The 12,750-nt window shown below is 57.5% G+C and overlaps 1 protein-coding gene across 4 annotated transcripts in view; it reads right to left on the bottom strand.

Annotated features, from left to right (window-relative positions):
• Positions 1-12,750, bottom strand: part of HDAC4 (histone deacetylase 4) — a 325,560-nt gene that overhangs the window by 81,952 nt on the left and 230,858 nt on the right. For 3 of the 4 annotated variants that reach the window (XM_058299783.2, XM_058299785.2, XM_058299786.2), the window contains 2 exons: positions 7,064-7,184; positions 1,700-1,821 (listed from right to left, as the gene is read on the bottom strand). In XM_058299783.2, coding sequence (XP_058155766.1) covers positions 1,700-1,821; positions 7,064-7,184 — 243 coding nt within the window. The remainder of the gene's footprint in view (positions 1-1,699; positions 1,822-7,063; positions 7,185-12,750) is intronic. The other variant, XM_058299784.2, reaches the window with a different exon arrangement.

The following is a 12,750-nucleotide window of genomic DNA, read 5'->3' as shown; positions in this document are numbered from 1 at the left end:
GCTCCATTTCACTGATGTGATGGAACTGAGGCCGGGTGGCCTGAAGTGACTCCAGAGACCCAGCCCAGGGTGTCCGCCAGGCCCACGACGTCTGCCGGCCAGGCCCACGACCACCCCCGCACGGAGGCTGTGTGTTCACCCACAGCGCGAGCGCCACCACCACCAACTCCAACTGGGCAGCCTTGAGCCCGTTTAGAACGGTGTCAGCACTCAGAAAACGGGCTGAGGGGCACCTGGTAAGAAGAGACCCGCGGCTTCAGCCTGATATAAATGGGCACGTACTTCTGGAAAATGCACCTGAACCCGTTCCTTCTGCGAGGTCCTGGGCTTGCTCTTGGTGACACTCAGCACACGCTCAGGAGGCTGATGAGCGAGTGCCATGAGCTAGAGAGGAAGTGACGCGCAAGCGCCACGCGCTAGGGCGCTTAGAGAGGAAGTGACGCGCGAGCGCCACACGCTAGGGCGCTTAGCGGCAAGGACAGAAGCTGTGCATTTGTCTCTTCCAGGAAGGCTGACGCCCAGCATGAACATCTGCCCGCGCAGGCGGGAGCCGGGAGCTCCGACTCAGCAGGGCTCCGCCAGCCCCCCTCGACCTCCTGGAGATGTCCTCCTCCTGACGTGGCCCACTCCCTTTCACGGGCCTCAGAACATCAGTGAAGTCCTACTTCGAGCTAAAATCACCCACCCTCTGACCTGGAGCATGTGATCCTGGTGTCGGCCCCAGTATGCCACCTCATACCTGGCACCCCTTTGGGGCCCACCACACCTGCCCGATGACCTTGCAAGGGTGCTCCCCGCCATGCTGTCCCTGGCATATGGCAGCAGTGGCCCCGGCACTGCCCCTCCATGCCTGGTCTGTGATTGTGCAAAAGCAGTTCCATGCAGACTTGCCCCAAATCCTTTGGCCAACGTGGAATTTGTGTTTACCCAGTTGCAAGGGCCGCCCCATTCAGCAGGTGCTGCTGGAAGGTGGCGCTGGCCTGCAGTCGTGGGCTATGCCCTGCGCGCGCTGGCACAGCTGCCCGTCCTCGGCAGCCTGGAGTGGTCCGGGCTCACCTGCAAGCCTCCGAGGGCAGGGCCCTCTCCAGGCGCCCACGCGCTGCTTGCCACCCACCTTTCTAAAAAGCCACAGCCTCCCTTAAGCCATCGCCTCCGGATCAAGTCTGAGAGAGCCTAGACTTTCATGTCAGGTTCAGCACAATCCGCCTTCCCCTGCTCCTGGAATGTTCCACGCACTCTGCTCGCACCTTCATGCCCTTCATCCCGGGCTGTACCAGGACCGCAGCACAGGATTCCAGGCCACCGGAGATGTTCCCTGCAGGCCACCGCGGGCCTCCCCCCTGCACTGGGCATGGCTCCACCGCCACACTGCGCAGAGTGCAGCGCGGGCCGGCACCAAGGCCCAAACGCACCCTCGGAACCGCTTTGTGTCTCGTAGCCCCCGGCGAGGCTCTGCACTGTGGCCAGCCAAACAAGTCACCAAAAGAAAGGCCACCTGAATGTTTTTCAAAAACGAGCCAGTGCTTCTGCAAATAAAAAGCAGTTGTCCATACGGGAAGTTCACTTCCTTGTGGTCAGAGCCATAAAGGGGGCTTAGGAGCATCTTAGCAAAATGAGGGTCTAAGGAAAGAGCAAATGGTTAGGGACACAGGGGCCGCGGGGGCCCAGTGGCGGGTGGGCGGGCAGCCCCGGCACTGACCTGTTTTCCTCAGGGGGAAGTCATCTTTGGCGTCGTACATCCCCAGGACCGGGTGGGTGCAGGCGGCCGACAGCCCGCTCTGGGGCGGGGAGCTCTGCTCCAGGGAGCTGTGCTGCGTTTTCCTAGAGGCAAGAGGGCAAGGACAGCGGGTTAGCGTCCCCTCCCGGGCCACCTCCGTTCTCAGCCAGCAGCGTGGCCTCTTCTCCAGGGAGAAGGCGCCTTAACAGAATGCTCTCAAGGGGCACGCAGGCAAACCGCCTCCCCGCGCCGACCCCCTGGCTGCCGGCGCTGCGCCTGAGCGCCCAGGGGTGACAGGACACTTGGCTGCCCTAAGTTGTGCCTGCCCTCGGGGTGGAGAAGCAGAGGGGGACGTGGGGGCTGCAGGGGCAAGGAAGCAAGGAAGGGGTTCCTTGGGCACACAGCCCCCGACTCGGCTGCCCCTGGGCGTCCCTCCAGCAGGGGACATGCAGCAGCTGCCAGGTGCCGTCGCCAGGACAAAATCGCCCGGGGCTGCTCCCTCCTTGGAAGGTGCCAGCTGGCAGCCAGCGCCACCTTCTCTCCTGGGGGGGGTCTCGCTCTGAACTTTAACCCTTTATCATCAGCCAGGCGCTGTTCAAAGCCCCGGAAGGCTGAGGCGGCAGCAGCTGCCCCGGAACGCTCAGGAGGGCAGGGGGCCCGCTGGGTGGCCCCGCACGTGGGGCTGGGGGTGCTGCAGCCACTCACGGGGAGCCCCAGCGAGGCCTTGAGGGAAGGGTCCCCCAGCAAGGTCTCGCTCGGAGCACCGGGGACGTGACGGACTCTGCGAGTCTCTGAGCTGGGTAACGCGCCTAACGACTTGAAACAAGTTTCCTACTTGCTTATTTGGAACTTGTGAGGCCATTTACCTGACTACACAGCGCTGCATGTCCATGCACCTGCAGTGATTGGAATGGAGAACGTGAGCTCTTAAATGCTGACAGGTGTGTCACGGAGCACAGGCTAGTGCAGAGAAAAGCCAGGGAGCGCTGCGCAGGCCCTGGCAGCTTTGAGAAGCTGAGTGCTGCCCGGCTCCGACGACAGCCGAAACCCGGCCCCCAGGACACAGTGCCGGGGGGCACCTGGCCACGACCTTGTCAGGGCACCCCTGGCTCAGGACAATGCCCTCCGTGGGTTGGAGTTCCACCTAAACGGCCCTCGGTCTCGTCCTGGGAGGTCAGGGTCACGTGGGGTCACGAGCACAAGATTCCGCCCCCATGCCTCGTTTCCAGACTGTTCCTATGGGGACAAGGCTTGCGCCGCCTCCGGCTTGTCCTTCAGTGTCTACTCATGACCTGGAACTTCTTCGGCTTTCACCTCTCCTTCCTAGGAAGCACGGGTTGGCCCGGGCACTGCACTGACCACTGGAACGGTGCTGCACGGCAGTCATCATCACCGTGATGCTCCCTGCCAGCGGGCCCCCGAGGGGCCGGCGCTCGCGCTGTCATCAGGCCGCAGCTGCAGCAGCAATGCCCTTCTCGGACCCACAGCCCTCCTCGCCTGTTCTCAGCTCCTCAGACGCCGTCAGTACCAGCTGCTCCCGCCCCGCCCGGCCCCGAGGCTCCCGTGGGGAGGCCTGCACTGCCCCGTGGGCCCAGCCCAGCTTTGCCACCTTGTGAGGAGTCGAGCCTCCGCGAGGGTGTGGGTGGCACAGGTGCCTTAGCGCAACACGCCCGGAGATGCCTGCCCCCGACACTGCACGCCTGATGCCAGTCAAGCCAGCACCAGGGCTGCCCGTGGGCAGAGGCCAGCAGGCAGCTGAGCGACCCGAGGCCCCGTCACTGGCTACACCCCAAGCCCTCCAGACAGCCTCCATCCCCAGGATCGGGAATTATCTTCTACGTTTGCAACCTTGACTTTTCAGCCTGGGGATGGAGTGGCCAGGGACGGGAGCAGCTCTGGGCCTCCCCACCCGGGACCGTGGGAGATGAACCTGGCACTTAATGGCAAAGGCCATCCCTGTCCTGCTGGTGAAGACATGGACACAAACAGCACTTTGTTTTCTTTCTGAACAGTACCTTTGTTACAGCACAGAATAGGGCTAAACACAAATTCAACCATGGACACTTTATCAACAAATGGCCTTTCTCATTACATCAGATTTACGCAAGTGGCCTGAAGTAAATAAAACCCTTAATCGCTTCTACCAGCACCATCCAACAGAAATTCAAAGTGAGCCACATGTGTAATTTGAAATTTTCTGGTAGCCACATTAAAATGAGGAAAAAGTAATAGGTGAGATTATTTTTAATATTCTATTTAAGCTGGTACTTGTGAAATATTATCATTTTAACATGTAACCAATATAAAAATAACTAATGAGAAACTACACATTCTGTTTCTCTTTCTATGAAGTCTGTGAGATCTGCTGTACCTGTTACATTTATTTTTCTACTGTAAACTTTTTTATTTACTTATTTTTTTCCTTTATTTTTTAAATATTACGTTAAAAAAATATGAGGTCCCCATATACCCCTCAACCCCCTCACCCCACTCCTGCCACATCAACAACCTCTTTCATCATCGTGGCACAGTCATTACAAGCACGTCAGTTTGGACCGGCCGCATTTCAAGTACCCCCTGACCACAGCGTGGCTTGTGGCTCCTGCCCTGGAGAGCACAGCTCGGCACACAGTGGCAGCTTGATGGTTTTCCCTGCTGAGCAGTATTACACGGTACGGCTGTACCGCAGCTGAGGGAAGAACCCCCACTGACGGGCATTTTGGTTGCTTATACTTTTTGACTCTTGAATAAAGAGTTCTGTTCTGAAGAGTTGAGTAAAAGTGTTGCTGTGGACAATGGTTTGATTTCTCTTTGGGCAATTCTAGAAGTAGAATCGCTGGGTCATAGGGCAGGTATCTATTTAACTTTATTAAAAACTGCCAAATTGGCCCATTTAAATTCCCAACAGCACTGTATGGAAGTCCAGGCTCTCCCCAGCTTTGCCAACGCTCGGTGCTTCTGATTTCAGCCCTCCTGGTGGGTGTAAAGTGGTGTCTTGTGGTTTTAATTTGCATTTCCCTGATGACTAGTGATGCTGAACATCTTTTCCTGTACTTACTGCTTACTTCCCTATTTTTATATCTCATTTGATGAAACACTATTCATGTCTTTGCCCATTTTTTTCCCTAACAGACTGCTTATCTTTTTTTTTTGTCCTTTTTATTGAGTTGTAAGAGCTCTTTATATATTCTGGGTACAGGTACTTTGTCAGATACATGCACTTTGAGTACCTTTTCTCAGCCTGTGGTTTGCCTTTTCTTTTTCTCAATGGTGTCTTTCAAAGAGCACAAGTCTTCAATTTAGTCTAATTTATCAAGTTTTTTTATAGCTTATGATTGTCATAATTAACAGCACTGAATTATATATTTGAATGTGCTAAAAAGGGAAATGGGAAAATTTTAGGTAGTGTATGTTTTAAATATTAAAAAAAAAAAACTCTTTGCCCACCCCAAGGCTGTGAAAGGTTTTTCATGTTTTCTTCTGAAGTTTTAGGTTTTCGTTTTTGTGTTTAGCTCACGACCCCTTTCTGACTAGTCAAGGGCACGCTGTGGGTAAGGGCAAGGCCCGCTCCTTCCTGACAGTGCCCGGCTCCTGGCGAAGCTCCCGCTGTCACTCAGCAGGTGGCGTGGCTGTTCACTTGAGTGACATCTGCCTGGGGGTCCTGCCTGGACAGAGCAGCAGACCCGTCCCTGGTTGACTGCCTCAAGGTCAAGTCCTCCCCTCCCCCGGCACGCACACCCCCAAACCACCCCGAACGAGGGAACCACCCGCCAAGCCTGTGACCCTGCGCAAGCCAGCCTCCTCCAGACTGGGGACCTGGGCCCTCGGCCAGCTGGGAGCAAAGCAGCCTGCCTCTCCACCTCGGCGCCTGCAGGTGAGGAGCCAACTACCTGCTCACCAGCCAATCCTGGGGAGTCGGCCTCTCCCCAAGAGCAGCCGCCTTCCTCCTGCTCGAGCCTGGCTCTGCCCAGAGGCCGCTGCACCCTGCAGCCTCCCGCCCCGGCCAGGTACCCTGAGTGCCTCCGTGCCACCATCACTCCGCCCCTCTCTCCACCCCTCCACCCTGGCACCCTCTGCACCCATCTTCCTCCATGCCACTCTCTTCCTCATCCACAACACTCAACGCAAACAACCACAACTTCCCCGGGCCTGCGGTCTTGGTACCGCTGCCCCCAGACCCCTTACTAGGCCCTGGCTCCCCCAGAACTGCTCGTCTCCGGAAAGCATTCGTGGCCTCCACACTCCGAATCTTCTAAACGTGCCAGCCTCCCTCCCAGGCAGCAATGGCTGACCCCATGGGGTCTTCCGATCCCAGAGCACCTCCCACCCCGACTTCTCTTCCTGCCCTTTCTGGCTTGAACCCATCTGAACGACAATCCTCTGCTGTACCTGCCTGGCAAAACCCCACTCCAGCCCAGTGGGACAAGGGGCTTTGACACTCCAAAGCCAGGTGACTGAGCACCACGGTGGGGAGAGGAGCACCTCCTCGTCCAACTGGCCACCAGAACCTCCAAGGACTCCCTCTGTTCTCATAGGTTTGCCTTTGGTTCGTAGCTATTGTCTGCCTGATTTTCATGGTCCATCGCGGCCTTTAGTCTTCTGAGTTTTTGTGTCACTGGTTGCATTCCCAAAGCACAGTGAACACGACAGGATTTGGTGTGAGCACAGCTGAGCTGTACACACACTGTGCAGGAGCTACAGAAGGGTTTTTCAAAACTGAAATTGCTCTTGAAAGCAGCTGAAAACTATAGTTCAGAGCAAACATGCCGTATGTCCTTGATAAACGTGCAGAGCCGCCCGACTCGGCCACTCTGTTCTCACCCTAGGGGCCAGCTCATGTGCGAAAGCAAGTGCGTGGGAAAGATCTCCCTGGACACAAGACTTGGCCCTGAAAAGTCCCGAGACCCAGGCGGTGGTCCGTGCCCACGGGCCTCTCCTGTTCTTAGCATGAATGAGATTCTTTCCTGGTTGCCAATTGCACGGGCTCTGGTGAGGAAGTCTTAGCATAAAAAGTCATGAAGATGCCCCTGGCACTCACTGAGTTTCTAATGACCGGTAAGCGCTGGGCAGGGCGTGGTGCACACGGGCCACCCAGGGCAGAGCTTGCTCCAGCCCCTTCTCTGTGGCTGGAAAGGGGGTACGAAGCCACAGGCCGCAAGCCCACGAGCACTGCCCGCGGCCAGGCCGCCCCGCTGCCCCAGGCTGGGTGACTGCTGTGCCGCTGTCCCCAAGGCCACTCGCTGGCAGTTCCTCTTCTAGGCCACAGGTGAGTTTGAATCCCAGTGGGCCCCCCCACCCCGCTCCATGGCACCCCCGGGTGAAGGCTTGATGGCACCCGCCACGTACCCGTACCAGTAGCGGGGGTCGCTGGACATGCAGTGGTTCAGGTTCCGGTGGGCCAGGGCCTTCTTCTTGTTGAGGACGAACTCCTGCAGCTTCATCTTCACCTCCGTGCTGGCCACCGCACCTGCCGGGCGAGAGAGCAGAGAGGCGGCTGATTCCCGGCCCCGCGGAGGGGGCAGGGGGACGGCGGAGCCGCGCGCTGCGGGAGGGAAGGAGGGCGGAGGCGGGCTCCTCAGGCCGCTGCCAGCCAGGAGGGCTCCCTCCAAGAGGGGCAGGACGGGGGCTTCCAGGGGCGCCCTCCTGCCACAGCCTCTGTAACGGCAACCTGCCTAAAACGCAGACCTCGTTGCCACACAGACTCACTGTCACCTAGCACGGAGCCACCTCTGGAGGAAGGCGGGGCATCCTTACCTAAAGGGCATTTGAACTAGCCACTTGGGTGGGTTCATTCTTGATAGAGCAAAAGAAGCAAAACCTAAGGGCGGGGGCTTCGTGCACATTGAAGCATCCCACCACAATGGAAGGCGGACAGGACAAAGCTCCCGTGGTGGGCTGGCCAGGAACATTCTCAGACAACGCAGCCCCCTTCCTTGCCAGCGGCCTCAGAGCTTCTGTACTTGTCACCCTGCGGCAACTTACGTGAGCAGAACGGGTTCTACCTGGTCGGGCTAGAGGTGTCCTGGCATGCTGGGGGGCTCTCAAAGCCCCCTAAAGAAAATCGGCACATTGGAGCCACACACACACACCTAAACGCACCACCCTCACACGGCTGTTGGCATCTGATGTGTTCCCCACAGAGCTGCCATCGCATCACTCAGCTCCTCAATACGCACAGCTCTACCTGGAAGTACCACCAGAACCCTGTTACTACACAGTAACCAAACAGCTCTTTTAATGTTGCACAGCCTTTCAACAAGTGACAGAAACGTAGTTTTGGGCGCTTCTGGTGATTCCTCTCTCGCTCTGAGCTGCTGTGCGCCTTGCTGCTTGCTTGGCGTGCGCGGCTGACCTCTTCCATGCGGAGGATGACCGCCTAGGAATGTCAAGGTGACCGGCTCTAACGCAGTGGCATTCCCCATAGCGCCTCTGAGTTCGCCCTCCCCCTCGCAGCGCACCTGAGGGCAGGCACCAGCATCTTGACCCCACCCAGGATCCCCGCTGGGGACAAGCCCGCAGGCCCGGCGGCGCTGCGCGGCCACACTTCCCGGACGGCCACTGTGGCACACGCCTGCTTCCTCTCATGATGCACTGTCCTGTCCCGTAGGGGCCACGTGGCGGGGGCAGAGCTGTGAGCCTGGGCGCGTGTGCATTCCCTCCCACGCAGCTTTGTGGCTTTTTATCATCATACACCGACTGGCACGAGCGAGCCTCGCAGTGCACGGGTGAGCAGGAGCCCCGGGCCCTGGGTCAGAGGTGGAGGCCGTGGGGGCCTCAGAGCCAGTCCCCGGCCCTCGCACCGCTGCTGGGGCGAACGTCTTAGCCCCTTCATTTCCCTTTAAGTCTGGATTTTATCCTGATGTTCAAATGCTTTGTTTTCCCGTTCCAAGGTCTTTCCTATTTCCTTGAAGCTTTGAAGCTGGTCTTCCTTCCAGTGGTTTGATAAACAGCCAGTTTCCGTTCTCCCCTGGCCGCCTTTGGTCTACTTATCTGCTCTGGTCACCCGCCCGCAGGCCAGTCGAAAGCATATGAGATGCCTCTGGGGTAGGCGGCAAGCTGAGGCTCAAGGCCCTTCGACCAGGTGCTGATAAATTCTTAACGTCATTAGAGGAACCAGCTTTCCCCATCACCCCTCACACACCAACACGCGGGCTGTCCACCCCAGGCGGCGCTTCTGTGGGGCCACGACTCCCGAGTGATTCAGGGTAGAGCACGTGTGCGGCCGCCTCAGCGCGGACTTCAGACTTGGCGTGTTGGGGACAGGCCCCCACGAGCACTGACGGTGCCCAGGCTGCACCGGCGTCAGGAGAACACGAAGTCTCACGGCTGCGCTGACAGAGAGCGGGCGGCCCCAGAGGGCCCCGTGAGGCCCGCTCTGACCGCGGTGCCCCCATGGGGTCGAGGGAGCAGCCAGGCTTCAGGGGAGAGAGCACAGAGACCCCTGAGCTCGGCCGCTGCCCTGCACACTGCGGGGCCTGGCGGCGGTGCCCTACACGACCACGCAGGACAGGCCATGCTGCAGACGTGGCGGAGCAGGGCCGGGAGGGTGGGCTCCCGACAGCACCTCACGCCTCCCCTCAGACGGGGCAGACTGAGCGCCTGGACGGCGCTGCCTCGCTGGCTTTCCGTCTGTGAGGACCGGTCAGAAAACTAGTGAAGTCCACTCTAAGCCCCAGACCCATGGTCACGTGCGTTCCTAGAAGCCTGTCCACCCAGGAGGCCAGCTCCGGAAGGACCACAGCCGGGCACGAACCTGCCCAAGGGCTGCCATGAAAAGTGGAGAAAGCGGCCAAATCTGGAATAAGAAGGTGCAATGCAAGGGCGGGGAGCGCATGTGGCTCAAGCGACTGAGCGCCAGCTTCCCACGCGGGAGGTCCTGGGCTCCGTCCCCAGTGCCTCCTGAAAACAGGAACAAAAACAAGCAACAAACAAGCAAATGAAAAAACCAGCCCAGGGGAGCTGGTGCGGCTCAGTGGTCGCGTGCTGGCTTCCCAAGGACAGGTCCCAGGTTCACTTACCCGCCCAAGTACCTCAAAAAAATAAATAAATAAAAGCAGCAGCGCTGGGAACATGAGAGAGGGAGTGAGTAAAGGACACAGAAGAACAACTGAAAAAAGGGAAATGCAAACTCGCCACTACACATCCCATGAGTTTAACTCCACTGATAAGAGGTAAAATGCAAGGAGCTGCTGGGATTTTCCTGCCCCTCACTGAGGAGGGTGCAAGGCCAGAGCTGCTGGCAGTGGAGAGGAATGGCAGCGCCGGTGGGGCCGACGGACGGTGCGGGGGCACCAGGCTGAGGCGAGCCCTGCAGGGTCCTCCGAGGCGGCAGTCCTGGTGCAGTAAGCGCACCCAGGGACCGGGCAGGTACTGGCTAACCTCACCTCCTCAAGACGTTTCCTCTGAAAACTGAGATGAGAGCCCTGAAGGGGCTGCACTGTCCCCGTGGGCAGGGGTGACCCCAGTTGCCTGTGGGCGCTCGGGGGCCGGGGGCACGCAGGCTCGGGCGCTGACCCCTCCTTCTCAGCCGGGCGGCGGTGCCTGGCCCAGAGGGATGGGATGGACACCCCCTCATAGCCGGAAGGATGAGAGGAGCCAGGGCCAGGCCTGGCCGCGAGGCGTGGGGTGGGTGGCCACGCGCCCCAGGGAGCGCTGGCCCTGTCACCGGTCGGGCTGCGGCCTTTCGAGCCGTCCACTGGGCCGGGGACACGGAGGGCATCCTGTCCTTTCTGAGCTGCTGCAGGTGGCTCAGGGACAGCAGAGGGTCTTACCAGGCTCCCACGGAACCAAAGGAAAACAGCCCGCCTCCCCGCAGCTGGGGCGACTTCATCTTTAGGTCTGGAAGGGTCTGTCCAGACATCAAGGACCATCGGCGCCTCCTTAAGTGTCCGAAAAGTCCACTTGCCCTGAGGTGGCTGGCAGGGACGCGGCCATCACCGGCCCTCCCTAGGGAGGCGGGGAGAAGTGGCGGAGGCGCACTCGCCCGCACACCTCACGGGCCTGGCCCTCGGGAAACCCCAGACCCGAGCCGGAGGCAGAGCCTTGGCCCGAGTGCAAAGGGAAGGCCTCTGCTTTGGACTTTAGAGGAGAGCATCTAAAAGGCAGGAGTTTCTCTGAGCCCCACCCCGTCCCCTCAGCTCTGGCTATGTTCTTGTCCATCACCAGATTTCTCCAATTCAAATGAAATTTCCAGCAATGGTAGAACACACTCAATAAATGAACACCACTGTTCTCTCGCTGTTCCTTTTTTCCCTTAGCTCACGCTGGTTTTTCATGCACTCGGGTTTTTACAGAGCCCTCCCGTGCCCAGCCCTGCTTCAGCCGGCGGGCTTCAAGAGGCGAGTAAGAGACCACGTCCCTCACGTGCAGGGGAGAGAGGGTTGAGGGGCAAGCCGGGAGCGAGAACGGGCAGGGAAAGCGGGATCGCTGGCAGGGGGCGGCAGAGGCCGCGGCGGCTCGAGCCGAGCTGGCCACAGCCCGAGGTCCTGCGGCCTGGGCCTTGGAGCAAGGCCGCCTGCTTCGCGGCGTTTGGCCTCTTCCTGAGTTTCGCTCCTTCCTCTCGTCCCCGCTCTGGGAAGGCAGGGCTTCTCCATTCCCGCCCTCCTCTCAGCACTGGCCTTTGGGGGCCAGCTCATGCGGCGTGGACGGTTTTCCTCCAGTGGCGCCCTGGATTCTCAGCCCGCTGCGTGGGGAGGCAAGCGTGAAAACAAACATAACCGCACACTGGGCAGTGCTCCCAGACTTGCCTGCCTTTTGGATTTTTTCCTGTGATTTTACTTTACAAGACAGTGTACCTTAGATTCCCAAACACGGTTAACCTAAATAAAAATGTATCTGAATAGAGAACGTGTTCATGCTAAATGAGATTACACCTGCAAATTCTAAGAATTTACTCTCATATCAAATTAAGAGCATTACTGATGTCAATAAGGAAAACGGCAGAAGCATTTAAAATAAAAAATACTTTAAATATATACAATCATAATAAAACTTTTCATTAAATATTTAATAAGAAGTTCATTTTAAAAAAACTAAGACATTAAATAAGACATGTTTCACACTGAACTTTAAATGTCTAAAAACTGGCCATGCTCAATGCCATCTGCATTTCCCCCCCGACGCCCCTCAGGTGGGAGCGCACGTAGGCCCTTGGGGGCAGCGCAGGGGCGGGAGCCCTGCCAGCCTGCCCTAGCACCATGGAGCCCACACAATGAGCCACAGTTGATTGGTCATAACCACACGACCACCCAAACCCTCAGTGGGAAAACCACGGGGCCTGCAGCGAGGCCACGCTGGGGGCAGCGGAGGCCCAAGCCCCAGCAAGGTAGGCCAGGCCGCTCCCAACCCTGGCTGCACCACCACATCACCCAGGAGCTTGAGAAGTGAGGATGCAGACACCAGGCCAGTCCAGGTGCTCGGTGGCTCGGCTGCAGCCATGTGACAGGACCACCGCACCGCTGGCCGCTGGCCGGAGCCCGGGTCTTAGAAGTCTATTCTCCATCACACGTGGTCAGCACCCAGATCTAACATAGGTACAAATGGGGTATCACATGGAGAGGAAGGAGCAACTGAGCAGAAGCAAAAGCTTTTGAAATGAAGGCTGAGAATAATCAGTTCTGAGAATTTATAAAAGTATAAATTTATGGACTATGAATCTCAAAGAGAATAAATGACAATAGGGAAAGAGAAACGAACAAAAAGCAAAAGTTCTGAACACCGAAGAAAAAAGAGCATTAAAAGTAGCCAAAGAAACGGTATTATCTCCAAAGAAATGAACATAGGACTGATAGCTGACTTTTTTAGAGATTAATGATGGAAGCCAGAAGACAATGGAATGGTATCTTGAAAGTACTGAAAGAAAATATATACAAACCTAGAATTCTGTACCTCAGGGAAGATATCCTTCAAAGACTGTTGTGAACTAAATTACATTTCAGAAAAAAAAAGGAGATAATCCATCACCCATGGCCTGCATTAAAATGAATAATGAAAGAAAACCATACTAGATGAAACTTCAGACATGCTGAAAGCAA

Source organism: Dasypus novemcinctus, chromosome 7, assembly GCF_030445035.2.
Source record: "Dasypus novemcinctus isolate mDasNov1 chromosome 7, mDasNov1.1.hap2, whole genome shotgun sequence".
Classification (NCBI taxonomy): Eukaryota; Metazoa; Chordata; class Mammalia; order Cingulata; family Dasypodidae; genus Dasypus; species Dasypus novemcinctus.
The sequence above is the reverse complement of the archived record's forward strand: the minus strand, read 5'-3'. Positions and strand labels throughout refer to the sequence as shown.